This window comes from Lampris incognitus, chromosome 7 (assembly GCF_029633865.1).
Source record: "Lampris incognitus isolate fLamInc1 chromosome 7, fLamInc1.hap2, whole genome shotgun sequence".
NCBI lineage: Eukaryota > Metazoa > Chordata > Actinopteri > Lampriformes > Lampridae > Lampris > Lampris incognitus.
In genome coordinates, this window is record NC_079217.1 from 67,690,316 (window position 1) to 67,717,150 (window position 26,835).

At 43.3% G+C, this 26,835-nt stretch overlaps 1 protein-coding gene across 2 annotated transcripts in view; it reads right to left on the reverse strand.

The window, feature by feature from the left end:
- ece2b (endothelin converting enzyme 2b) overlaps nucleotides 1-26,835 on the reverse strand; it is a 164,989-nt gene that overhangs the window by 88,739 nt on the left and 49,415 nt on the right. For both annotated transcript variants that reach the window (XM_056283015.1, XM_056283014.1), the window contains exon 2: nucleotides 4,646-4,732. In XM_056283015.1, the coding sequence (XP_056138990.1) occupies nucleotides 4,646-4,674 (29 nt within the window). In that variant the 5' untranslated portion in view covers nucleotides 4,675-4,732. The remainder of the gene's footprint in view (nucleotides 1-4,645; nucleotides 4,733-26,835) is intronic.

A 26,835-nucleotide genomic window follows, 5' to 3' on the forward strand; every position in this document is an offset into this window, starting at 1 on the left:
AAATCTGCAGGAGCGAGCAACCGATGCAACGTTTGCAGCATACAATAGTTGGTCGTCCAGGATCACACCCAGATTCCTCACAGTCCGAGTTGGTGTCACCACGGTGTTGTCAATGGTGATGGCCAGGTCTCGGTGTGGGCAACCTTTCCCTGGGAGGAACATCAGCTCTGTCTTGTCCAGATTGAGCTTCAGGTGGTGTGTTTCCATCCACTCCGAGATGTCCGTCAAGCACGCAGCAATGCGTTTCTCTACTTGTGTGTCAGAGGGAGGAAAGGACAAATTCAGCTGGGTGTCATCGGCATAACAATGGTAAGAGAAGTCATGCGAGCGAATAACAGAACCCAGGGATATCGTGTAAAGGGAGAAAAGGAGAGGACCCAGAACCAAACCCTGTGAAACGCCTGTAGTCAGTCTGCGAGGTTCCGACATGGATCCCCTCCATGTCACCTGGTAGGAGCGACCCGTCAGGTAGGGTGCAAATATTGAGAGTGCAGAGCCTGTGACACCCAGCCCCTCGATAAAACCAGATAAAAGTGAGTCCTTTGTTTCGCAGTTAATCTGAGAGCTGTTGGATATTATCCTTGAGGTTAGTAATGTCACTTGTTGCTTTTAGGCAGTCCTTGCAAGGCATAGTTATATTAAACCAGTTGATAGATGTTCACAGAAAAAGAAAGCTAGCTCCGTTAGCCATTAGCGTCTTCAGCTGAGGGTTGAGTCCACACGGCACTCACCAGGAGTGCAGCGAGTGAGTGCAGTAATTGATGATTGGGTAAAAATCCATAGAATAGGCAAACCATAAAATAAATAAAAATAATACAAACGCCTCAAGGAGTTGTTAAAAAGTAAGCAGAACCACAAAAAAAAAAACACAAACAAACCACAGCTGGCAACCAGAACCGGAAATCAGCATCAATCAAGTTATTTAAAGTTGACTTCATAAATTTTACTGGATGTGAATAAATTACATTTTCTTGATTTTTTTTCCTAAGTGCACAGAATCACCCCATCACTAACCTGCCAAATTTGACATTTCCGTGTTTCTATCAAATTAGACAAACTAATACATTTTCCCCATTTAAACCATGTCAAGTTGATGTCTTTGTGTATTTCATTTCGACGTGTGTGTGCACTTATCTGGCTGATGATAAGCCAATCCTAAATTTCAATAAAATCTACAGTGATAATGAAATTATACTTTATTAATCCATTCTGTCTGCTACCCAGACAAAGGCCTCAAATGTTTGATTTCTCTTTCTGTCTTTTTCTCTGCTCCTCTCTTGCTGATGATTCTATGACTGCAGTAAAGCCATTAAATACTGGCTTTAAGCTCTACATCTCTTTCTGAGAGACATAGAATGATGATGGAAGATCGAGAGTTGACAGAGCAATAGAATGATGATGGATGATAGAGAAGTGACAGAGAGATAGAATGATGATGGATGATAGAAAGGTAACACAGATAGAATGATGATGGTTGATAGAGAAGTGACAGAGATAGACTGAGGATGGATGATAGAGAGGTAACAGAGATGGAATGATGATGGTTGATAGAGAAGTGACAGAGATGGAATGATGATGGATGATAGAGAAGTGGTAGAGATGGAATGATGATGGATGATAGAGAAGTGAAAGAGACGGAATGATGATGAATGATAGAGAAGTGAGAGAGATGGAATGATTATGGATGACGGAGAAGTGACAGAGACAGAATGATGATGGATGATAGAGAAGTGACAGAGACATAGAATGGCGATGGTGATAGAGTAGTGACAGAGATGGAATGATGATGGATTATAGAGAGGTGACAGAGATAGAATGATGATGGTTGATAGAGAAGTGACAGAGAGACAGAATGATGATGGATGACAGAGAAGTGACAGAGACATAGAATGGCGATGGTGATAGAGGTGACAGAGATGGACTGAGGATGGATGATAGAGAAGTGACAGAGAGATCGAATGATGATGGATAATAGAGAAGTGAAAGAGATAGAATGATGATGGATGATAGATAAGTGACAGAGAGATAGAATGATGATGGATGATAGAGAAGTGACAGAGATGGAATGATGATGGATGATAGAGAAGTGGCAGAGATGGAATGATGATGGATGACAGAGATGGAATGATGATGGATGATAGAGAAGTGAAAGAGACGGAATGATGATGAATGATAGAGAAGTGACAGAGATGGAATGATTATGGATGACAGAGACGTGACAGAGACAGAATGATGATGGATGATAGAGAAGTGACAGAGAGACAGAATGATGATGGATGATAGAGAAGTGACAGAGAGACAGAATGATGATGGATGACAGAGAAGTGACAGAGATGGAATGATGATGGATGATAGAGAAGTGGTAGAGATGGAATGATGATGGATGATAGAGAAGTGAAAGAGACGGAATGATGATGAATGATAGAGAAGTGACAGAGATGGAATGATTATGGATGACAGAGAAGTGACAGAGACAGAATGATGATGGATGATAGAGAAGTGACAGAGAGACAGAATGATGATGGCTGATAGAGAAGTAACAGAGATGGAATGATTATGGATGACAGAGAAGTGACAGAGAGACAGAATGATGATGGATGATAGAGAAGTGACAGAGAGACAGAATGATGATGGATGACAGAGAAGTGACAGAGATGGAATGATGATGGATGATAGAGAAGTGGTAGAGATGGAATGATGATGAATGATAGAGAAGTGACAGAGAGACAGAATGATGATGGCTGATAGAGAAGTAACAGAGATGGAATGATTATGGATGACAGAGAAGTGACAGAGAGACAGAATGATTATGGATGACAGAGAAGTGACAGAGAGACAGAATGATGATGGATGATAGAGAAGTGACAGAGATGGAATGATGATGGATGATAGAGAAGTGAAAGAGACGGAATGATGATGAATGATAGAGAGGTGACAGAGATGGAATGATTATGGATGACAGAGAAGTGACAGAGACAGAATGATGATGGATGATAGAGAAGTGACAGAGAGACAGAATGATGATGGCTGATAGAGAAGTAACAGAGATGGAATGATTATGGATGACAGAGAAGTGACAGAGAGACAGAATGATGATGGATGATAGAGAAGTGACAGAGAGACAGAATGATGATGGATGACAGAGAAGTGACAGAGATGGAATGATGATGGATGATAGAGAAGTGGTAGAGATGGAATGATGATGAATGATAGAGAAGTGACAGAGAGACAGAATGATGATGGCTGATAGAGAAGTAACAGAGATGGAATGATTATGGATGACAGAGAAGTGACAGAGAGACAGAATGATGATGGATGACAGAGAAGTAACAGAGAGACAGAATGATGATGAATGATAGAGAAGTGACAGAGAGACAGAATGATTATGGATGACAGAGAAGTGACAGAGAGACAGAATGATGATGGATGATAGAGAAGTGAGAGAGATGGAATGATGATGGATGATAGAGAAGTGAAAGAGACGGAATGATGATGAATGATAGAGAGGTGACAGAGATGGAATGATTATGGATGACAGAGAAGTGACAGAGACAGAATGATGATGGATGATAGAGAAGTAACAGAGAGACAGAAGGATGATGGATGATAGAGAAGTGACAGAGATGGAATGATGATGGATGACAGAGAAGTGACAGAGACAGAATGATGATGGATGATAGAGAAGTAACAGAGAGACAGAATGATGATGGATGATAGAGAAGTAACAGAGAGACAGAATGATGATGGATGATAGAGAAGTAACAGAGAGACAGAATGATGATGGATGATAGAGAAGTAACAGAGAGACAGAAGGATGATGGATGACAGAGAAGTGACAGAGATGGAATGATGATGGATGATAGAGAAGTGACAGAGATGGAATGATGATGGATGATACAGAAGTGACAGAGATGGAATGATGATGGATGACAGAGAAGTGACAGAGACAGAATGATGATGGATGATAGAGAAGTAACAGAGAGACAGAATGATGATGGATGATAGAGAAGTAACAGAGAGACAGAATGATGATGGATGATAGAGAAGTAACAGAGAGACAGAATGATGATGGATGATAGAGAAGTAACAGAGAGACAGAATGATGATGGATGATAGAGAAGTGACAGAGAGACAGAATGATGATGGATGATAGAGAAGTAACAGAGAGACAGAAGGATGATGGATGATAGAGAAGTGACAGAGATGGAATGATGATGGATGATACAGAAGTGACAGAGATGGAATGATGATGGATGACAGAGAAGTGACAGAGACAGAATGATGATGGATGATAGAGAAGTAACAGAGAGACAGAATGATGATGGATGATAGAGAAGTGACAGAGACAGAATGATGATGGATGATAGAGAAGTAACAGAGAGACAGAATGATGATGGATGATAGAGAAGTAACAGAGAGACAGAAGGATGATGGGTGACAGAGTAGTGACAGAGAGGGAATGATGATGGATGACAGAGAAGTGACAGAGAGACAGAATGATGATGGATGACAGAGAAGTGACAGAGAGACAGAATGATGATGGATGACAGAGAGGTGACAGAGAGATAGAATGGCGATGGTGATAGAGGTGACAGAGATGGACTGATGATGGATGATAGAGACATAGAGGAGAAGTGTAGCTGACCTCCACACTGTCAGGTGACATGTTTCCATCCGCTGGGACGTCAGACACTTCCTCTTCCTCGAAAGTAGCACGCTTATAACTGGACATCTACAGACAGATATATAGACAGAGAGACAGACAGGTAGAGAGAAAGACAGGGGCACATTAAAATGTCTGGGACCAAATATTTGGTATATCTATTCAATAGACAAGACAAAGCAGGTTAATGATAATGTAAAAGGGCATCCGGGTGGCATGGCAGTCTATTTCCTTGCCTACCAACACGGGGACCGCCGGTTCAAATCCCCGTATTACCTCCGGCGTGGTTGGGCGCCCCTACAGACACAATTGGCCATGTCTGCAGGTGGGAAGCCGGATGTGGGTATGTGTCCCGGATGCTGCCCTACCGCCTCCTCTGGTCAGTTGGGGTGCCTGTTCGGGGGGGAGGGGGAACTGGGGGGAATAGCGTGATTCCCCCAACGCGATACGTCCCCTTGGTGAAACTCCTCACTGTCAGGTGAAAAGAAGCGGCTGGTGACTCCACATTATAGAAGGAGGCGTGTGGTAGTCTGCAGCCCTCCCCGGATCAGCAGAGGGGGTGGAGCAGAGACCGGGACGGGTTGGAAAATAGGGTAATTGGTCAAGTATAATTGGGGCGAAAAAGGGGAAATATAATAATAATAATAACATCGTGAAGTTTCTCTGTATTTAAAGCAGGTCACTTAACTACTACTACTACTTTCAGCTGCTCCCGTTAGGGGGCGCCACAGCGGATCATCCGTTTCCATCTCTTCCTGTCTTCTGCATCTTCCTCTGTCACACCAGCCACCTGCATGTCCTCCCTCACCACATCCATAAACCTCCTCTTTGGCCTTCCTCTTCTCCTCTTCCCTGGCAGCTCCATATTCAGCATCCTTCTCCCAGTATACCCAGCATCTCTCCTCCACACATGTCCACACCATCTCCATCTTGTCTCTCTTGCTTTGTCTCCAAACCGTCCAACCTGAGCTGTCCCTCTAATATACTCCTTCCTAATCCTGTCCTTCTTCATCACTCCCAGTGAAAATCTTATCATCTTCATCTCTGCCACCTCCAGCTCCTCCTCCTGTCTTTTCATCAGTGCCACTGTCTCCAAACCATACAACATAGCTGGTCTCACAACTATCTTGTAAACCTTCCCTTTAACTGTTGCTGGTACCCTTCTGTCACACATCACTCCTGACACTCTTCTCCACCCACTCCACCCTGCCTGCACTCTCTTCTCCACCTCTCTACTGCACTCCCCATTACTTTGGACAGTTGACCCCAAGTATTTAAACTCAAATGCCTTTTTCACCTCCACTCGTTGCATCCTGATCAATCCACTGTCCTCCCTCTCATTCACGCATAGGTATTCTGTCTTGCTCCTCCTGACTTTCATTCCTCTTCTCTCCAGTGCATACCTCCACCTCTCCAGGCTCTCCTCCACCTGCACCCTACTCTCGCTACAGATCACAATGTCATCCGCAAACATCATCGTCCATGGAGACTCCTGCCTGATCTTGTCCGTCAACCTGTCCATCACCATTGCAAACAAGAAAGGGCTCAGAGCCGATCCTTGATGTAATCCCACCTCCACCTTGAACCCATCTGTCATTCCAACCACACACCTCACCACTGCTACACCTCCCTCATACATATCCTGCACCACTCCTACATACTTCTCTGTAACTCCTGACTTCCTCATACAATACCACACCTCCTCTTTCGGCACCCTGTCCTATGCTTTCTCTAAATACAAAAAGACACAATGTAACTCCTCCTGGCCTCCTCTATACTTCTCCACCAACATTCTTAAAGCAAACATCACATCTGTGGCGCTGTTTCGTGGCATGAAACCATACTGCTGCTCGCTGATCATCACCTCTCCTCCTCTTAACCTAGCTTCTATTACTCTTTCTCTCCTCTTAGCCTAGCTTCTATTACTCTTTCTCTCCTCTTAGCCTAGCTTCTATTACTCTTTCTCTCCTCTTAGCCTAGCTTCTATTACTCTTTCTCTCCTCTTAGCCTAGCTTCTATTACTCTTTCTCTCCTCTTAGCCTAGCTTCTATTACTCTTTCTCTCCTCCTAACCTAGCTTCTATTACTCTTTCCCAAATCTTCATGCTGTGGCTGATCAACTTTATACCTCTGTAGTTGTTACAGTTCTGCACATCACCCTTGTTCTTGAAAATCGGTACCAGTATGCTTCTTCTCCACTCCTCAGGCATCCTCTCACTTTCCAAGACTGTGTTAAAAACCCCACTGCCATCTCTCCTAAACACCTCCATGCCTCCACAGGTATGTCATCAGGACCAACTGCCTTTCCACTCTTCATCCTCTTCATAGCTGCCCTCAGTTCCTCCTTGCTAATCCACTGAACTTCCTGATTCACTATCCTCACATCATCCAACCTTCTCTTTCTCATTTTCTTCATTCATCAGCCCCTCAAAGTACTCCTTCCACCTTCTCATCACACGCTCCTCGCTTGTCAGCACATTTCCATCTCTATCCTTGATCACCCTAACCTGCTGCACATCCTTCACAGCTTGGTTCTTCCACATCCACCACCCGGGCAATCAGTACTGGTGCCCCCCGGGATGTATCCCTTCCCCTCTACTCTTCTCCCTCTACACAAATGACTGCACCTCAGGAGACCTTTATGTTAAACTCCTGAAGTTTGTAGATAAGACAACCACCATTGCCTTTATGCGGGATGGTGATGAGACTGCATATAGATGGGAGGTTGAACAGCCGGCCCTCTGGTGCGGCCATAACAACCTGAAGGTGAACATTCTCAAAACTGTGTTGATGACAGAAGGCTTAAGGTGGAGTCCCCCTCACCCCAACCCTGGACTCTGGAACAGTTAGTAGACCCAACTCAGCAGATCTAAGGGGCCTTTTTGTACATTGAGTAGTTAAGAATTCACTGATTAGTCCATGGGCCAGACCATTTTTTTGGTGCATCTCAAGGTGGCAAATCTTAATTGGGATTTTTGAAAAGGTACATGTGTGTCGATGATATTTGGGTATGGTAGCCCTTCCTAAGTGGTAACTGAGTCACGTTATCAGCTCATGAAGTTAATCACCCCTAATCATAAATTCAGTTTTTCGACACTAGTGTATATCTGGTTAAAGCTCATGTAAGCACATTTGCCAATGTTTAATACTATAGTGTTTGGTATCATTTTAAAGGGGACCTTTTAGGCTTTCATTTATGTCCAATGCTGTATTTGTTTGACAAACACAGAGGTCATGTGACCTCTTTAAATCATAAATGACACACATTTTCCAACAATCTTTGCCTAAACTATATACTTTCTTTTAGCCCTGTGGCATCAAGGGACCTCAGGGGCACAAAACTCAACAACTGGAATACTCAAGGGACGGTAAGGATTCAGGAAATGTATAATATACTCATGCTGTTTCTTTGTGAATCAGCTCATCAGCTCATGAAGTTAATCACCCCTAATCATAAATTCCGTTTCTGGACCTTGGTGTATATCTGGTTAAAGCTCATGTAAGGGCATTTGCTAATATTTAATAATACAGGGTTTGGTATCATTTTAAAGGAGACCTTTTAGGCTTTCATTTAAGACCAACGCCGTATTTGTCTGACAAACACAGAGGTCACGTGACCTCTTTACACCATAAATGACACACATTTTCTCACAATTTTCGCCTAAACGATATCATTTCTTTTAGCCCCGTGTCAACAAGAGACATCAGCGGCACAAAACTCAACAACTGGAATACTCAAGGGGCTCTAAGGATTCAGGAAATGTATAATATACCCATACTTTTATTTGTGAGAGGTGATTGTGAGCCTTAAGTTAGTGGGAGGTGTGTAGACAAACTGGAAGGAAAGCTAAAACTACAAAGAGATGCGGCTTCCCATTTACAATGCAGGAAAGCGTGCCAATCCTCCAGCTGTACGTACTGTTGATGCTGATCATGCCGCTGTCCTACAGGATGCAGCGGACAGAAATCAAATGTGGCTGATGGCTCGTCAAGCCAACAACGATGTTTGTAGCTGGACTGGGTTCAACATCCTCACCCACAGCAATACAAGTGTACAAGAAGATAGCATCGGCTATTTGCCCACAATCAACGCTCCTGCCACACAGCTATCAACAGTTAATGAGGTTCTTCACCAGTCGATAAGCATCATGAAGTCTCTGCAGCTCAACAACATTGTTGTTGTTTTTGACCAGGCATTCTATGCCAAAGCTGCTGAAAACACCTGGAAACACCCGGAACAGTTCAAGAACATCAGCCTTAGAATGGGGGTCTTTCATACCACCTGCATTTTCATGGCAACGATGGGAAAACGTTTTGCAGATGCTGGTCTAAGAGACCTTTGCATAGAGGCAGGAGTGATAGCCGATGGTTCAATCACAGGGGTTATTGATGGTCACAGGTATAACCGAGCTGTACGGCTCCACAAACTGCTCTATGAGGCTCTGTTGAGACTAGCATGGAAAGGTTTTCATCCCTGGTTAGAAGAGAATCGTCCTGAAGATCTCATTCACTTGGCAGAAACTCTGCAAGCAATCGAGAACATGTGTGATGAAGTATCACAGCCCAGATTTGAGAACACCCTAGAGCAAGATTCATGTCAGCTTATTCTGACACGTTTCAATGAGTCCCTCAACTACCTTCGAGAAGACAATGGCCCCCTCTCAGCCTTCTGGATGTCTAATGTGGACATGGTTGAGATTATGCTGAGTCTTATTCGAGCATCAAGAGAGGGAAAGTGGATGATGCATCTTGCAGCAATCAGGGCCATCCTTCCATGGTGCTTTGCCTATGATAAACTGAACTATGCCAGATATCTACCATTCTACTATGCTCAAATGTCTTGCCTGGAGGTTGATTATCCCGGTGTTAATGCACACTTTGGAGAGGGTGGTTTTTCTGTCCAGCTGGGAAGGAACAATCCCTTTGGAAAAATTCCAGTAGACCAGACAATTGAAGAGACTGTAAACAAGGATACTCAGACTGCAGGAGTGACCAAAGGTTTCAGCTTAAAAGCTGGAGCAGTGACCAGATACTATCTCACTTCAGAAAACAGAAGTCAGTATCTAAGGCAACTCAGGAACATGACAGGCAATGATCCTATAGAAAGTGTAAATCATCACGATCTACAGAAGACAAGGATAGAGAAGGACCGGGCAGATGTTAATGCCTTTGTAGAACTTATGGAGAAAAGCTGGGTAAACCCTCTAGGTGCAGATCAATCTGATATAATCGGTCTTTCCACAGGAATCACTATGTCATCCGACATAGCCCGTGATCTGCTGCAAGCTCACCAGACTGGAGAGGAAGCATATCAGAAGTTCAGAAGTGAGCGTTTGGAAAAAGGTTCACCAACAGCCAGGTTCCATGACACAATGAAAAAACAGAACCTGAAGACATTTGCGAGCATCACTAAAAGTAGAGGAAAGCCAGCAAAAAACAAGGAGGTGGTCTTGAAAGCAGATAGAAATCTCTTTAGACATATGATCATTGTTTCACAAAGTAGAGATCTTCACATTAAAGATGTCCTGGCTCATCCTCTTGGTCCACTACCTTGGGCACTTTCAAATCCAGATGGCTCACTGCAGAAAACTAACAAGGCTGCTCTTGCAAGAGAGTTGGAGAAATCAGGATCAGCAGTAGAGGAAATTGGAGAACATTCTGCATGCATCGTTGATGGAATGAGCCTTGTTCAGAAAATGAAAGGTGGTGGCAAAACCTTTGGAGAGATTGCTGGATCTGTGCTGAACCTAGTGCTGCATGAAGGAGGACACAGTAAGCAGATAGATGTGGTGTTTGATGTATAGAGGAAAACATCGATCAAGAATGCTGAGAGATGCAATCACGGTTCAGCAAGTAGCACTCAATGGAAAAACATTGCCCCGGGACACAAAGTTGTGCAGTGGAGGAAACTCTTAAGTAATCCAGACAGCAAAACAGCACTGATAACGTTCATGGTGGACCAGTGGAAGCAACCAGAGAACCTTCAAAGGCTTAAGGAGGACAAGCAGCTATTTGCAACCTGTGGATAGACATGCTATTGTCTCCGCAAAACAGACTGGAATGTTGTTGAAGACCTGAAATCTTAACCATGAGGAGGCGGATACCTGCATGCTCTTACATGCACATCATGCCAGTAAGAATGGCTATCAAACCACAGTTCTTGTGAGCGAGGATACAGATGTCATGATCCTTTGTCTTGGATACTGTAAGAAGATAAACTGCCCCCTGTATCTGAAGTGTGGCACAAGGTACATCAACATCAGCAACCTTGCTCAGCTCCTTGGGGAGGACCTATGTGATGCTCTTGTAGGTGTACATGCCTTCACAAGTTGTGATAGTGTAAGTGCATTTGCAGGACGTGGTAAACGTTGTGTTTTCAAACTGATCAAAGGAAACAGGACATGGCAAGAGTCCTTCAAACCCCTGGGAACATCCTGGGATGTATCAGACGAATTGTACAGCAATATGGAATCATTTGTCTGCAGGTTGTACGCACCATCATTTAGCATATGTGATGTCAATGATCTGCGTTACCTGCTGTTCTGCAGCAAAAGGGGTGAAGTGGAGTGCAGTGTACTTCCTCCTTACAAGGACTGTTTACAGATGCATATCCAGCGTGCCAATTACCAGGCAGCAGTGTGGAGGCGCTGCCTGGGAGGACAACCAGACATACCAGAGCCAAAAGGACATGGATGGACAACTGATGACCAAGGTATACTTATAATAATTCACTACATCCATGCTCATCATGCTATAACGCTAAAATAATATGTATAGGTAATTTCGCAACATTCAACTTCCTCGCTGAAATGGATTAGAAATATGTTCCACTTATTCTTACAGGTATGCTGATGTTAGAATGGATGCGAGGACCCCCAGCACCACTGCACTGGCTGTCCTGGAACTTATGGCCTGCAAGTGTGTACGGACCTGCAAGCTTCCTGACTACTCCTGCCTTGCCCACAGACGGAAGTGCACAGAAATGTGCAAGCTACAAACCTGCACCAATCAGAGAGAGGAGGAGGAGGACGTAGAGGTTGATGCGAAACTGGTCGACTATGATGATGATGATGATGAAGATGAAGATGAGGTGTATTAAATGTATAGTTCTTATTTTTTTCTTGTTTCCTTCTTTGAATCACGAATGGTGTCACTGAAAGGTGATAGCTATGACTAAGCTACTCCTTGGGAAGAATTATCCTATTGAAATATGTTGGTCCAAATAATGGAGGTGAATGGGCCTGAGCTGGTGACTTCTAATTTAAGGCTCAAAATCACCTCTCACAAAGAAAAAGTATGGGTATATTATACATTTTCTGAATCCTTGGAATCTCCTCTGTATTGCAGTTGTTGAGTTTTGTGCCCCTGAGGTCTCTTGATGCCACGGGGCTAAAAGAAAGAATAAAGTTTAGGCGAAGATCGTGGGAAAATGTGTGTCATTTATGGTTTAAAGAGGTCACATGAACTCTGTATTTGTCATACAAATACAACCTTGGGCTTACATGAAAGCCTAAAAGGTCCCCTTTAAAATGATACCAAACACTATATTATTAAACATTGGCAAATGTGCTTACATGAGCTTTAACCAGATATACACTAGTGTCGAAAACCAGAATTTATGATGAGTGGTGATTAACTTCATGAGCTGGTAACGTGACTCAGCTACCACTTAGGAAGGGCTACCATACCCAAATATCATCTACACACATGTATCTTTTCAAAAATCACAATACAGTTTTGCCACCCTGAGATGGACGAAATAGTGTCATTTTGGCCTCTGGCCCACGGACTAGATGTAGTCTGGCGTCTGGCCATGTAAAGCCTCGTGAGTAATGAGTAAGATTTTAAAATGGATCCTACAAAAAATTGGTAACCAGTGCAAGGAGGCTAAAACTGGGGAGGTGGGAAGAGGAAGTTTGGTCTTCCTCAAGAGTCTGGCTGTAGAGTTCTGCACAATCTGAAGTGGAGCCACATCTGTGTGCAGTGAGGCAAGTAAGCAGGACGTTACAATAGTCCAGGCGGGAGGAAATGAAAGCACGAATCCTTTCTCTGCATTGCTACACGATAACATCGCTCTGAGCTTGGAAATATCCCTGAGCTGGAAGAAACATGATTGTACCTATTATTTTGTGTTGTATCCAAAGCTTAGCTCACTGTCGAAGATAACGTCCAGGTTCTTAGCAGTGTCCCTGCTATTTGAGGAAGGGGACCCAGCTGTGTCTGGACTTGACTATGGAGGTGCTCAGGGCCAATGATAAGCACCTCTGTTTTGTCAGTTTGACTGCAAAAAGCTTCGTGACATCCGGTGCCTCCCATTAGCCTGGTAGCTGTGTAGTGTTGCCAGGACTTGATGGAGAGACATGACCACTGTGTGTCACTCGAGGCCAGCTTCTACTTTACTGGCATGTGTATCAGCAAACAATGAAACTCTTTTTTTGGGGGGGGGGTTTCTCCCCCTTTTCCCCCCAATTGTACCTGGCCAATTACCCCACTCTTCTGAGCGCTCCTGGTCTCTGCTCCACCCCCTCTGCTGATCCGGGGGGGCTGCAGACTACCACATGCCTCCTCCCATACATGTGGAGTCACCAGCCGCTTCTTCTCACCTGACAGTGAGGCATTGCAGCAGGGGGACGTAGCGCGTGGGGGCATCACGCTATTCCCCCCAGTTCCCCCTCCCCCTTGAACAGACACCCTGACAGACCAAAGGGGGCGCTAGTGCAGCGACCAGCGGCTTCCCACCACAGACACGGCCAATTGTGTCTGTAGGGACGCCCGACCAAGGTGGAGGTAAGGCAGGAATTCGAACCGAGAATACAATGACATTCGTGTGCTCTGGCTCTCCGCCTTAACACAAAGGACACACGGAAAATAAAACCACTACAGACCTGCACAGACTATCTACACACAGTTCATACATTACATCTCAACTTTAATTTATTGATTTTTTTTGTTTATAATTGCACAAAATATTCTGTGGTCCCGAGTCAAAACTATTTCCAAAGGTTGATCACAGGTTTGGGGAGTCCTGCCTTACCCAACATGACTCGTGTGTTAGTATGTATTTATGGATGTACTGTTGTGTACTGCTACATGCTTCACGCCTCATCACAGTATATCATGTTACCTCCCTCATGCCACTCATAGCTGAATGAACTGTGAACTCCAGATTGGTCCAGCTGTCTTTAAGGCTCCTAGTGGGCGGAACTGGAACCGGCAGGTCCTCAGGTCCAAAAACACACCTCTGAGACCTGAGATGGGCCCAGTATGAAACAGTGACCATGGCAGACCCGTCAGTCTCTGTCTGTCTGTGTTTCTCTCTTGTTTTCCTGGCTTGCTGGTACTAGTTTTCTGTGCTTGCCTTGTACAACACCTACACAACATATCTTCTGCTCACACCAGTTAACTGACCCCTACGTCTTCTGCTCACACCTGCTAACTCACCCCTACATCTTCTGCTCACACCAGTTAACTCACCCCTACATCTTCTGCTCACACCTGCTAACTGACCCCTACATCTTCTGCTCACACCTGCTAACTCACCCCTACATCATCTGCTCACACCTGCTAACTGACCCCTACATCTTCTGCTCACACCTGCTAACTCACCCCTACATCTTCTGCTCACACCAGTTAACTCACCCCTACATCTTCTGCTCACACCTGCTAACTGACCCCTACATCTTCTGCTCACACCTGCTAACTCACCCCTACATCATCTGCTCACACCTGCTAACTCACCCCTACATCTTCTGCTCACACCTGCTAACTCACCCCTACATCTTCTGCTCACACCAGTTAACTCACCCCTACATCTTCTGCTCACACCTGCTAACTGACCCCTACATCTTCTGCTCACACCTGCTAACTCACCCCTACATCATCTGCTCACACCTGCTAACTCACCCCTACATCTTCTGCTCACACCTGCTAACTGACCCCTACATCTTCTGCTCACACCTGCTAACTCACCCCTACATCATCTGCTCACACCTGCTAACTCACCCCTACATCTTCTGCTCACACCAGTTAACTGACCCCTACATCTTTTGCTCACACCAGTTAACTGACCCCTACATCTTCTGCTCACACCAGTTAACTCACCCCTACATCTTCTGCTCACACCAGTTAACTGACCCCTACATCTTCTGCTCACACCAGTTAACTGACCCCTACATCTTCTGCTCACACCAGTTAACTCACCCCTACATCTTCTGCTCACACCAGTTAACTGATCCCTACATCTTCTGCTCACACCAGCTAACTGACCCCTACATCTTCTGCTCACACCAGTTAACTGACCCCTACATCATCTGCTCACACCAGTTAACTGATCCCTACATCTTCTGCTCACACCAGCTACCTCACCCCTACATCTTCTGCTCACACCAGTTAACTGACCCCTACATCATCTGCTCACACCAGCTACCTCACCCCTACATCATCTGCTCACACCAGTTAACTGACCCCTACATCTTCTGCTCACACCAGTTAACTGATCCCTACATCATCTGCTCACACCAGTTAACTGACCCCTACATCATCTGCTCACACCAGTTAACTGATCCCTACATCTTCTGCTCACACCAGCTACCTCACCCCTACATCTTCTGCTCACACCAGTTAACTGACCCCTACATCATCTGCTCACACCAGCTACCTCACCCCTACATCATCTGCTCACACCAGTTAACTGACCCCTACATCATCTGCTCACACCAGTTAACTGACCCCTATATCTTCTGCTCACACCAGTTAACTGATCCCTACATCATCTGCTCACACCAGTTAACTGACCCCTACATCATCTGCTCACACCTGCTAACTGACCCCTACATCATCTGCTCACACCAGCTACCTCACCCCTACATCTTCTGCTCACACCAGTTAACTGACTCCTACATCATCTGCTCACACCAGTTAACTGACCCCTACATCATCTGCTCACACCTGCTAACTGACCCCTACATCATCTGCTCACACCTGCTAACTGACCCCTACATCTTCTGCTCACACCAGTTAACTCACCCCTACATCTTCTGCTCACACCTGCTAACTGACCCCTACATCTTCTGCTCACACCTGCTAACTCACCCCTACATCATCTGCTCACACCTGCTAACTCACCCCTACATCTTCTGCTCACACCTGCTAACTGACCCCTACATCTTCTGCTCACACCTGCTAACTCACCCCTACATCATCTGCTCACACCTGCTAACTCACCCCTACATCTTCTGCTCACACCTGCTAACTGACCCCTACATCTTCTGCTCACACCTGCTAACTCACCCCTACATCATCTGCTCACACCTGCTAACTCACCCCTACATCTTCTGCTCACACCAGTTAACTGACCCCTACATCTTCTGCTCACACCAGTTAACTGACCCCTACATCTTCTGCTCACACCAGTTAACTCACCCCTACATCTTCTGCTCACACCAGTTAACTGACCCCTACATCTTCTGCTCACACCAGTTAACTGACCCCTACATCTTCTGCTCACACCAGTTAACTCACCCCTACATCTTCTGCTCACACCACCTACCTCACCCCTACATCTTCTGCTCACACCTGCTAACTCACCCCTACATCTTCTGCTCATACCAGTTAACTGACCCCTACATCTTCTGCTCACACCTGCTAACTGACCCCTACATCTTCTGCTCACACCAGTTAACTCACCCCTACATCTTCTGCTCACACCAGTTAACTGACCCCTACATCATCTGCTCACACCAGTTAACTGATCCCTACATCTTCTGCTCACACCAGCTAACTGACCCCTACATCTTCTGCTCACACCAGTTAACTGACCCCTACATCATCTGCTCACACCAGTTAACTGATCCCTACATCTTCTGCTCACACCAGCTAACTGACCCCTACATCTTCTGCTCACACCAGTTAACTGACCCCTACATCATCTGCTCACACCAGCTACCTCACCCCTACATCATATGCTCACACCAGTTAACTGACCCCTACATCTTCTGCTCACACCAGTTAACTGATCCCTACATCATCTGCTCACACCAGTTAACTGACCCCTACATCATCTGCTCACACCAGTTAACTGATCCCTACATCTTCTGCTCACACCAGCTACCTCACCCCTACATCTTCTGCTCACACCAGTTAACTGACCCCTACATCATCTGCTCACACCAGCTACCTCACCCCTACATCATCTGCTCACACCAGTTAACTGACCCCTACATCATCTGCTCACACCAGTTAACTGACCCCTACATCTTCTGCTCACACCAGTTAACTGATCCCTACATCATCTGCTCACACCAGTTAACTGACCTCTACATCATCTGCTCACACCTGCTAACTGACCCCTACATCATCTGCTCACACCAGCTACCTCACCCCTACATCTTCTGCTCACACCAGTTAACTGACCCCTACATCATCTGCTCACACCAGTTAACTGACCCCTACATCATCTGCTCACACCTGCTAACTGACCCCTACATCATCTGCTCACACCAGCTACCTCACCCCTACATCTTCTGCTCACACCAGTTAACTGACCCCTACATCTTCTGCTCACACCAGTTAACTGATCCCTACATCTTCTGCTCACACCAGCTACCTCACCCCTACATCCTGACTCCACTGAGTAGTCCTCTTTAGAAGTGCAGCTTCTCGTCTCTCGGTGCGGTGTGCTCCTCCTTCTTATTCCCCTGCCGGGGTCGTAATGCTCTACGGCAACCATGACCTCACAGCTGTCACATGACCTGTTCCCCACCCCCCTCCCCATCTCCACTGCTCTGTTTCTGATTTTCTCTCTCTGTGTATATCAATGATTTGCAGGCCGGTCTGCATGTTTATGTGTGTGGCTGAGCTGTAAACATTTGTCTTTCCCTGAAAGAAGGAAGGACTCTGGAACTGTGATGTTTACTCTCTCACTCTGTAATCCAAGAACACACACACACTGCTGGATGCAGAGCATGGTAAGAAAGCGAGGGGAGCAGAGAGGAGGAGAGAGGAGTAGAGGAGGTGGGGAGGAGGTGGGTGTGCCTTGCTTCTCTGACCACAGGAAACAGGAGATCACAGCAATTGTTTGGAGTAGTTTCCTGTGCAGTGTTTGAAAAAGGAAGTGACATCATTGGAGGAAAGCCTGGCATAGCTTGACCTCCGACCCCAGAGAGTGCTTCTGATTTACAGTTTCAGTTGTTCTGTCTTTCTTCCCACAGAGAACTCCGAACAGAAAAGGTTCAGTTCTTACAATACCAGTATTGGAGGTCAAAGGTCATAGCCAATGCAGCCTGAATATAATACTCAGACGCTTTACATATGATGAAATAAACATAAAAGCAACACGCCAAAAACATACAACACACATCAATCACACAAGAAACACAATTCTGAAGAGGTGAGTTTTGATGAGTTCTTTGAATATGGATAGATCGGTGCAGTCTCTGATGCATTTGGGAAGAGTTCCAGATGGAGGGGGCAGCCATGGATCAGGCTGTGTCCCCCCAGGTTCAGGGCATGGTCCTGTGTGGTGGAGACAGGAGGTTGATATTGGAGGAGTGAAGGCTGTGGGAAGGAGCATGGTAGTGGAGCAGGTTGGTGAGGCAGGAGGGGCCTGGTTATGGAGGGCTTTGTGAGTGGGGGGAAGGACTTTGAATTGGATCCATTGTGGGACAGAGAGCAAGTGGAGGTTCTGGAGGACAGGGGTGATGTTGTCACAGGAGTGGGAGTGGGTGAGGAGGTGGCCAGCAGAGTTCTGGATGTACTGGAGTTCATTTAGGACTTTGGATGATGAGTCGTAGAGAATGCTGTTGCAGTGTTCAATGGATGTGATGAAGGCATGGATCAAGTCAAGTGCAACTGGACTTGGTATATATCCGTGAAGACATTTCGCCTCTCATCCAAGAGGCTTCATCAGTTCGTGCCTTTCTGACTAGACCAAGCTAGTCTGACTAGACTAGCTGACTAGACTAGCTTGGTCTAGTCAGAAAGGCATGAACTGATGAAGCCTCTTGGATGAGAGGCGAAACGTCTTCACGGATATATAACCAAGTCCAGTTGCACTTGATTTAATTCCTTTGGATAACCATGACCTGGATGAATGAGAACATTCATAGACACGCATGGATCAAGGTTTCAACAGCAGAGAAGGAGAGTGGTGGGTGGAGAAAAGCCATGTTTTTTAGGTGGGAAAATGCAGTTCTGGTGATTTGACTAAGGTGGTGTTCAAAGGAGAGGTTGGAGTAGAAAATGATTCCAAGGTTACCGGTGTGTGGGGAGTGGGACAGAGGGGAGTTATCGATGGTAAGACAGTAAGTCTTTTTGGTAAGGGATTTGGGACTGATTATGATCATGTCAGATTTATCACAACTTAGTTTGAGGAAGTTGATTTGCATCCATAATTTAATTTCAGTGAGGCAGTTGGGCAGACTGGGGTAAATTTTAGTGGTGATGGATGTAGTAGAGATGTAGAGCTGCATGTCATCAGCGTAACAGTGGAAGTGGAGACAAAGCAAGAGAGGAAAGATTGAGATGGTTTGGACATGTGTGGAGGAGAGATGCTGGGTATATTGGGAGAAGGATGCTGAACATGGAGCTGCCAGGAAAGAGGAAAAGAGAAAGGCCAAAGAAGAGGTTTATGGATGTGGTGAGGGAGGACATGCAGGTGGCTGTCATGACAGAGGAAGATGCAGAGGACAGGAAGAGATGGAAACGGATGGTCCGCTGTGGCAACCCCTAATGGGAGCAGCCAAACGTAATAGTAGTAGTTGGTCTGACTGGAGTATGTTTTAGTGGTGATGGATTTAGTGGAGATGTAGAGCTGGATGTCATCAGAGTACCAGTGTAAGTGGAGACCATGATGACCTATGATGTTACCAAGGGGGAGCATGTAAAGGATGAACAGAAGAGGACCTAGCACCGAACCCTGAGGGACGCCTTGGGACAGAGGAGCAGTGAAGGAGGTGCAGTTGATGATGCTGATGAACTGTTGTCTGTTTGTGAGATATGATTTAGATTAACCCATTAAAATGGTCCAGATGACATACCTGTGGAGGCATGGAGATGTGTAGGAGAGATGGCAGTGGGGTTTGTAACTAGATTGTTTAACACAATCTTGGAAAGTGAGAGGATGCCTGAGGAGTGGAGAAGAAGCACACTGGTACCGAGTTTCAAGAACAAGGGCGATGTGCAGAACTGTAGCAACTACAGAGGTATAAAGTTGATCAGCCACAGCATGAAGATATGGGAAAGAGTAATAGAAGCTAGGTTAAGAGGAGAGGTGATGATCAGCAGCAGCAGTATGGTTTCATGCCAGGAAAGAGCACCACAGATGTGACGCTTACTTTAAGAATGTTGATGGAGAAGTATAGAGAAGGCCAGGAGGAGTTACATTGTGTCTTTGTAGAATTAGAGAAAACATATGACAGGGTGCCGAGAGAGGAGGTGTGGTATTGTATGAGGAAGCCGGAAGTTGCAGAGAAGTATGTAGGAGTGGTGCAGGATATGTATGAGGGAGGTGTAGCAGTGGTGAGGTGTGTGGTTGGAATGACAGATGGGTTCAAGGTGGAGGTGGGATTACATCAAGGATGGGCTCTGAGCCCTTTCTTGTTTGCAATGGTGATGGACAGGTTGACGGACACGATCAAGCAGGAGTCTCCATGGACGATGATGTTCGCAGATGACATTGTGATCTGTAGCAAGAGTAGGGTGCAGGTGGAGGAGAGCCTGGAGAGGTGGAGGTGTGCACTGGAGAGAAGAGGAATGAAAGTCAGTAGGAGCGAGATGGAATACATATGTGTGTATAAGAGGGAGGACAGTGGAATGGTGAGGATGCAAGGAGTAGAGGTGAAGAAGGTGGATGAGTTTAAATACTTGGGATCAACTGTCCAAAGTAATGGGGATTGCAGTAGAGAGGTGGAGAAGAGAGTGCAGGCAGGGTGGAGTGGGTGGAGAAGAGTGTCAGGAGTGATATGTGATAGAAGGGTACCAGCAAGAGTTAAAGGGAAGGCTTACAAGATGGTGGTGAGACCAGCTATGTTTTATGGTTTGGAGACAGTGGCACTGATGAAAAGACAGGAGGTGGAGGTGGAGGTGGCAGAGATGAAGATGATAAGATTTTCACTGGGAGTGATGAAGAAGGACAGGACTAGGAACAAGTATATTAGAGGGACAGCTCAGGCTGGATGGTTTGGAGACAAAGCAAGAGAGACAAGATTGAGATGGTGTGGACATGTGTGGAGGAGAGATGCTGGGTATACTGGGAGAAGGATGCTGAATATGGAGCTGCCAGGGAAGAGGAGAAGAGGAAGACCAAAGAGGAGGTTTATGGAGGTGGTGAGGGAGGACATGCAGGTGGCTGGTGTGACAGAGGAAGATGCAGAAGACAGGAAGAGATGGAAACGGATGATCCGCTGTAGCAACGTCTAAACTGACTGCAGATGTCCCCACCCTTATAAATTATGCCACTGTATTGTTTATAAGGGTGGGGACACCTGCAGTCAGGTGAGGACACTGTATTGTTTATAAGGGTGGGGACACCTGCAGTCAGGTGAGGTCAGGTGAGGACACTGTATTGTTTATAAGGGTGGGGACACCTGCAGTCAGGTGAGACTGACGAGGTCACTGAGATGGTGATGAAACGTGTCTGTTAGTAAACGTTGTGTCCAGATGATCTGACTCAACTTCTTTGACAACCTCTCTGATATGCTGTGATTTCATGTCCACTGACCATGTCCTCACATCGTTTCTCTTTCCGTTTTTCAAGACATGGTTCGACGCGGCTCTAGTAGCTACACACTGTGGTACCAGCTAGCTAGTGTACCAGTCTGAGTCCATGTCCAACCCCACAAACATACATGCATTCACAACACACATGACCACTGCTTATTTTATTACAACACAAACGGATTTCTAATTAATAGCAGGGCAGGGAAGTAAAACACATTTTAAATAAACTCAACACACCATCAGTCAGGTCTCAAAGGTTGTATGAAGCCAAGTCAAGTCAGTTTTATTTGTATAGCCCAATATCACAAATTACAAATGTGCCTCAGGGGGCTTTACAGCAACACAACATCCTGTCCTTAGATCCTCTCATCGGATAAGGGACACCTCCCTAAAACCTTAACATGGAGGAACAATAGGACGAACCCTCAGGGAGGTTAGAGAAAAATGGAAAGAAAAGAAGTTTATACAGTAAATGTACTCCACTTCAGGACTTCCTGGTTCTCCAACAAACCAAACTCAAAACAAGGAAGTATTCTCACCCGCCGTTCAGTTCAGTTAACTCACAACACAACTCCACAAACCCCCAAAGCTTCAGTCAAGAGCAAGAAAGGCAACAACAACAACAACAACAACAACAAAAAGACAAATGGTCGCCCGGCTTTTGCCGTCTCGCGGTTACCATGGTGATAATTAATCTGCTGTCAAGTGTGCGCAGATGTTTAGCTGTCAGATCCTTGACGGATCCCTTGAGATGATGAGAGGAGATGACTTTTCACGGGGACACACATGTGAATATATAGCACATGTGGACTCATGTGGAGGCCTGGGTGTGCTGACGAAGAGGAGGTCTGACTCCTCCCTGCTCGTTACTTGCTGGCGTCACGCGCCATACTGATTTGTGCAACTCATCATAAAAGAAGGGAAGGGGGCGCTCTTTTCAGGGGCAGGTAGATCAGATCAGAGCCATGTCACTGGTGACAGGACTGGTGGGTGTGGAGGTGAGTGAAAACACACTGACAGCCACACACATATTTCTTGTTACTTCTAACAACTTCAACTGGGCGATGGCCACACCAGCTAAATACAGCGTCACAGCACCACAGGGGACAACACCGCGCCAGAACGCAGACACATGGAACGGATTTAAGAGGCGCTGGGGTATTTACACGCTATTATCACATGTGTGTCAATAACATGACATGATATGGTCATATCACATGGGGTATTTACATGATATTATCACATGTGCGTCCATAACATGACATGATATGGTCATATCACATGGGGTATTTACACGCTATTATCACATGTGTGTCAATAACATGACATGATATTATCATATCATATGGGGTATTTACACCCTATTATCACATGTGTGTCAATAACATGACATGATATGGTCATATCACATGGATTATTTACATGATATTATCACATGTGCGTCCATAACATGACATGATATGGTCATATCATATGGATTATTTACATGATACTATCACAGGTGCATCCATAACATGACATGATATTATCATATCATATGGATTATTTACATGATATTATCACATGTGCGTCCATAACATGACATGATATGGTCATATCATATGGATTATTTACATGATACTATCACAGGTGCATCCATAACATGACATGATATTATCATATCATATGGATTATTTACATCATATTATCACATGTGCATCCATAACATGACATGATATTATCATATCACATGGGTTATTTACATGATATCACATGTGTATCAATAACATGACATGATATGGTCATATCATATGGATTATTTACATGATACTATCACAGGTGCATCCATAACATGACATGATATTATCATATCATATGGGGTATTTACACCCTATTATCACATGTGTGTCAATAACATGACATGATATGGTCATATCACATGGGGTATTTACATGATATTATCACATGTGCGTCCATAACATGACATGATATTATCATATCATATGAATTATTTACATGATACTATCACAGGTGCATCCATAACATGACATGATATTATCATATCATATGGGGTATTTACACCCTATTATCACATGTGTGTCAATAACATGACATGATATGGTCATATCACATGGATTATTTACATGATACTATCACAGGTGCATCCATAACATGACATGATATTATCATATCACATGAATTATTTACATGATACTATCACAGGTGCATCCATAACATGACATGATATTATCATATCATATGGGATATTTACACCCTATTATCACATGTGTGTCAATAACATGACATGATATGGTCATATCACATGGGGTATTTACATGATATTATCACATGTGCGTCCATAACATGACATGATATTATCATATCATATGAATTATTTACATGATACTATCACAGGTGCATCCATAACATGACATGATATTATCATATCATATGGATTATTTACATGATATTATCACATGTGCATCCATAACATGACATGATATTATCATATCACATGGGTTATTTACATGATATCACATGTGTATCAATAACATGACATGATATTATCATATCATATGGATTATTTACATGATATTATCACATGTGCATCCATAACATGACATGATATGGTCATATCATATGGATTATTTACATGATACTATCACAGGTGCATCCATAACATAACATGATATTATCATATCATATGGATTATTTACATGATACTATCACAGGTGCATCCACAACATAACATGATATTATCATGTCATATGGATTATTTACATGATATTATCATGTGTATCAATAACATGACATGATATGGTCATATCATATGGATTATTTACATGATACTATCACAGGTGCATCCATAACATAACATGATATTGTCATATCATATGGATTATTTACATGATATTATCACATGTGCATCCATAACATGACATGATATTATCATATCACATGGGTTATTTACATGATATCACATGTGTATCAATAACATGACATGATATTATCATATCATACGGATTATTTACATGATATTATCACATGTGCATCCATAACATGACATGATATGGTCATATCATATGGATTATTTACATGATACTATCACAGGTGCATCCATAACATAACATGATATTATCATATCATATGGATTATTTACATGATACTATCACATATGCATCCATAACATAACATGATATTATCATATCATATGGATTATTTACATGATATTATCATGTGTATCAATAACATGACATGATATGGTCATATCATATGGATTATTTACATGATACTATCACAGGTGCATCCATAACATAACATGATATTATCATATCATATGGATTATTTACATGATATTATCACATGTGCATCCATAACATGACATGATATTATCATATCACATGGTTTATTTACATGATATCACATGTGTATCAATAACATGACATGATATTATCATATCATATGGATTGTTTACATGATATTATCACATGTATCAATAACATGACATATTATCATATCACATGGATTATTTACATGATATTATCACGTGTATCAATAACATGACATGATATCATATCACATGGGTTATTTACATGATATCACATGTGTGTCAATAACATGACATGATATTATCATATCACATGGGTTATTTACATGATATTATCACGTGTATCAATGACATGACATGATATTATCATATCACATGGGTTATTTACATGATATCACATGTGCATCCATAACATGACATGATATTATCATATCATATAGATTATTTACATGACATTATCACATGTGTATCAATAACATGACATGATATTATCATATCACATGGGTTATTTACATGATATTATCACGTGTATCAATAACATGAAATGATATTATCATATCATATGGATTGTTTACATGATATTATCACGTGTATCAATAACATGCCATGATATTATCATATCATATGGATTATTTACATGATATTATCACATGTGTATCAATAACATGACATGATATTATCATATATGGATTATATCTGTCAGTCACACAGAACCAGCATTTCTGACACTTCCATGCCATTGCTATAAAAAATGCAACTTGACTGAGATTTCATTGTGTAAATATCATGTCAGTACTGATATATGGTGACACCGCTGGTGTGGGGTCCATCATAGTCCACAGCGAGAGGCTGAATTTCAATTCCGCTGTGGTTTTAAGGGCGAAACTGCATCATCGGATACAGTACTACTGTAACCAATACTACAACAGTGAAAGGTGAGATGGTGGGTGGCGGTTGCCTGTGAGGTTAACCAGGGAATTATGGGTATTGTAGACTACAGGCAAGGGTGCAGATCTCATTACAACTTAAGGGAGGACCACAAACATGGAATTTTCTCATTCATGTACTATGAGGATTTCACCAACTTGTGTTTGTAATATTACAGGGACCTTCCTACTTACACAGTGGCATTTTGAGCCTACAAAAATGTCATGATGTCTACCTTTCTTTTGTCTGCCATGTTTTGGTAAACTGTGACCTGGCTGACACACATACACACACACACACACACACACACACACACACACACACACACACACACACACACACACACACACACACACACACACACACAGAGCACGTTGTCAAAGAGCGCTGTGAGTGGCGGTAAGTAGAAAAGCTCTGTATAAAATGCAGTGTATTTACACAGGACTTGGATATTTACGGAAAGAATTGATATTCTTTAACTCTACAATAAACCTAACACATGCTATAATGGGCAGTGGGTGTGAATGTGGGCTACTGGAGGCTACAACGTCAGCATAGTTCACATGAGGTAGCGGATAGCTAAGGATGCGTTTATGTTAGCTAGCTAGACGACGTAGACTCTCTAGCCACTTGAAACACCTCCCTTCAGAAACCGGAACGAGTCTCCCAAGTTTTAAATCAATGTACATTATGAATGACTTCCTAAAACAAATTAAAAATAATCTTAAATTAATGCAACTACATTATGAATGATTTCCTAAAATAAAATTTTAATTACTGCAACTACATTAAGAATGATTTCCTAAACTAAATTTTAAATTAATGTAACTACATTATGAATGATTTCCTCAAATAAAATCTAAATTAATGTACCTACATTATGAATGATTTCCTAAAATAAATTAAAAATAAATTTTAATTTAATGTAAATACATTATGAATGACTTCCTAAAGTAAAATAAAAATAAATTTAAATTAATGTAACTACATTATGAATGATTTGCTAAAATAAAGTTTAAATTAATATAACTACATTATGATTTGCTAAAATAAATTCTTAATTAATGTAACTAAATTATGAAAGATTTGCAAAGATGAATTAAAAATAAATTTAAATTAATGTAACTACATTATGAATGATTTCCTAAAAATAAATTAAAACCACACTTTAAATTAATGTAACTACATTATGAATGATTTCCTAAAAATAAATTAAAACCACA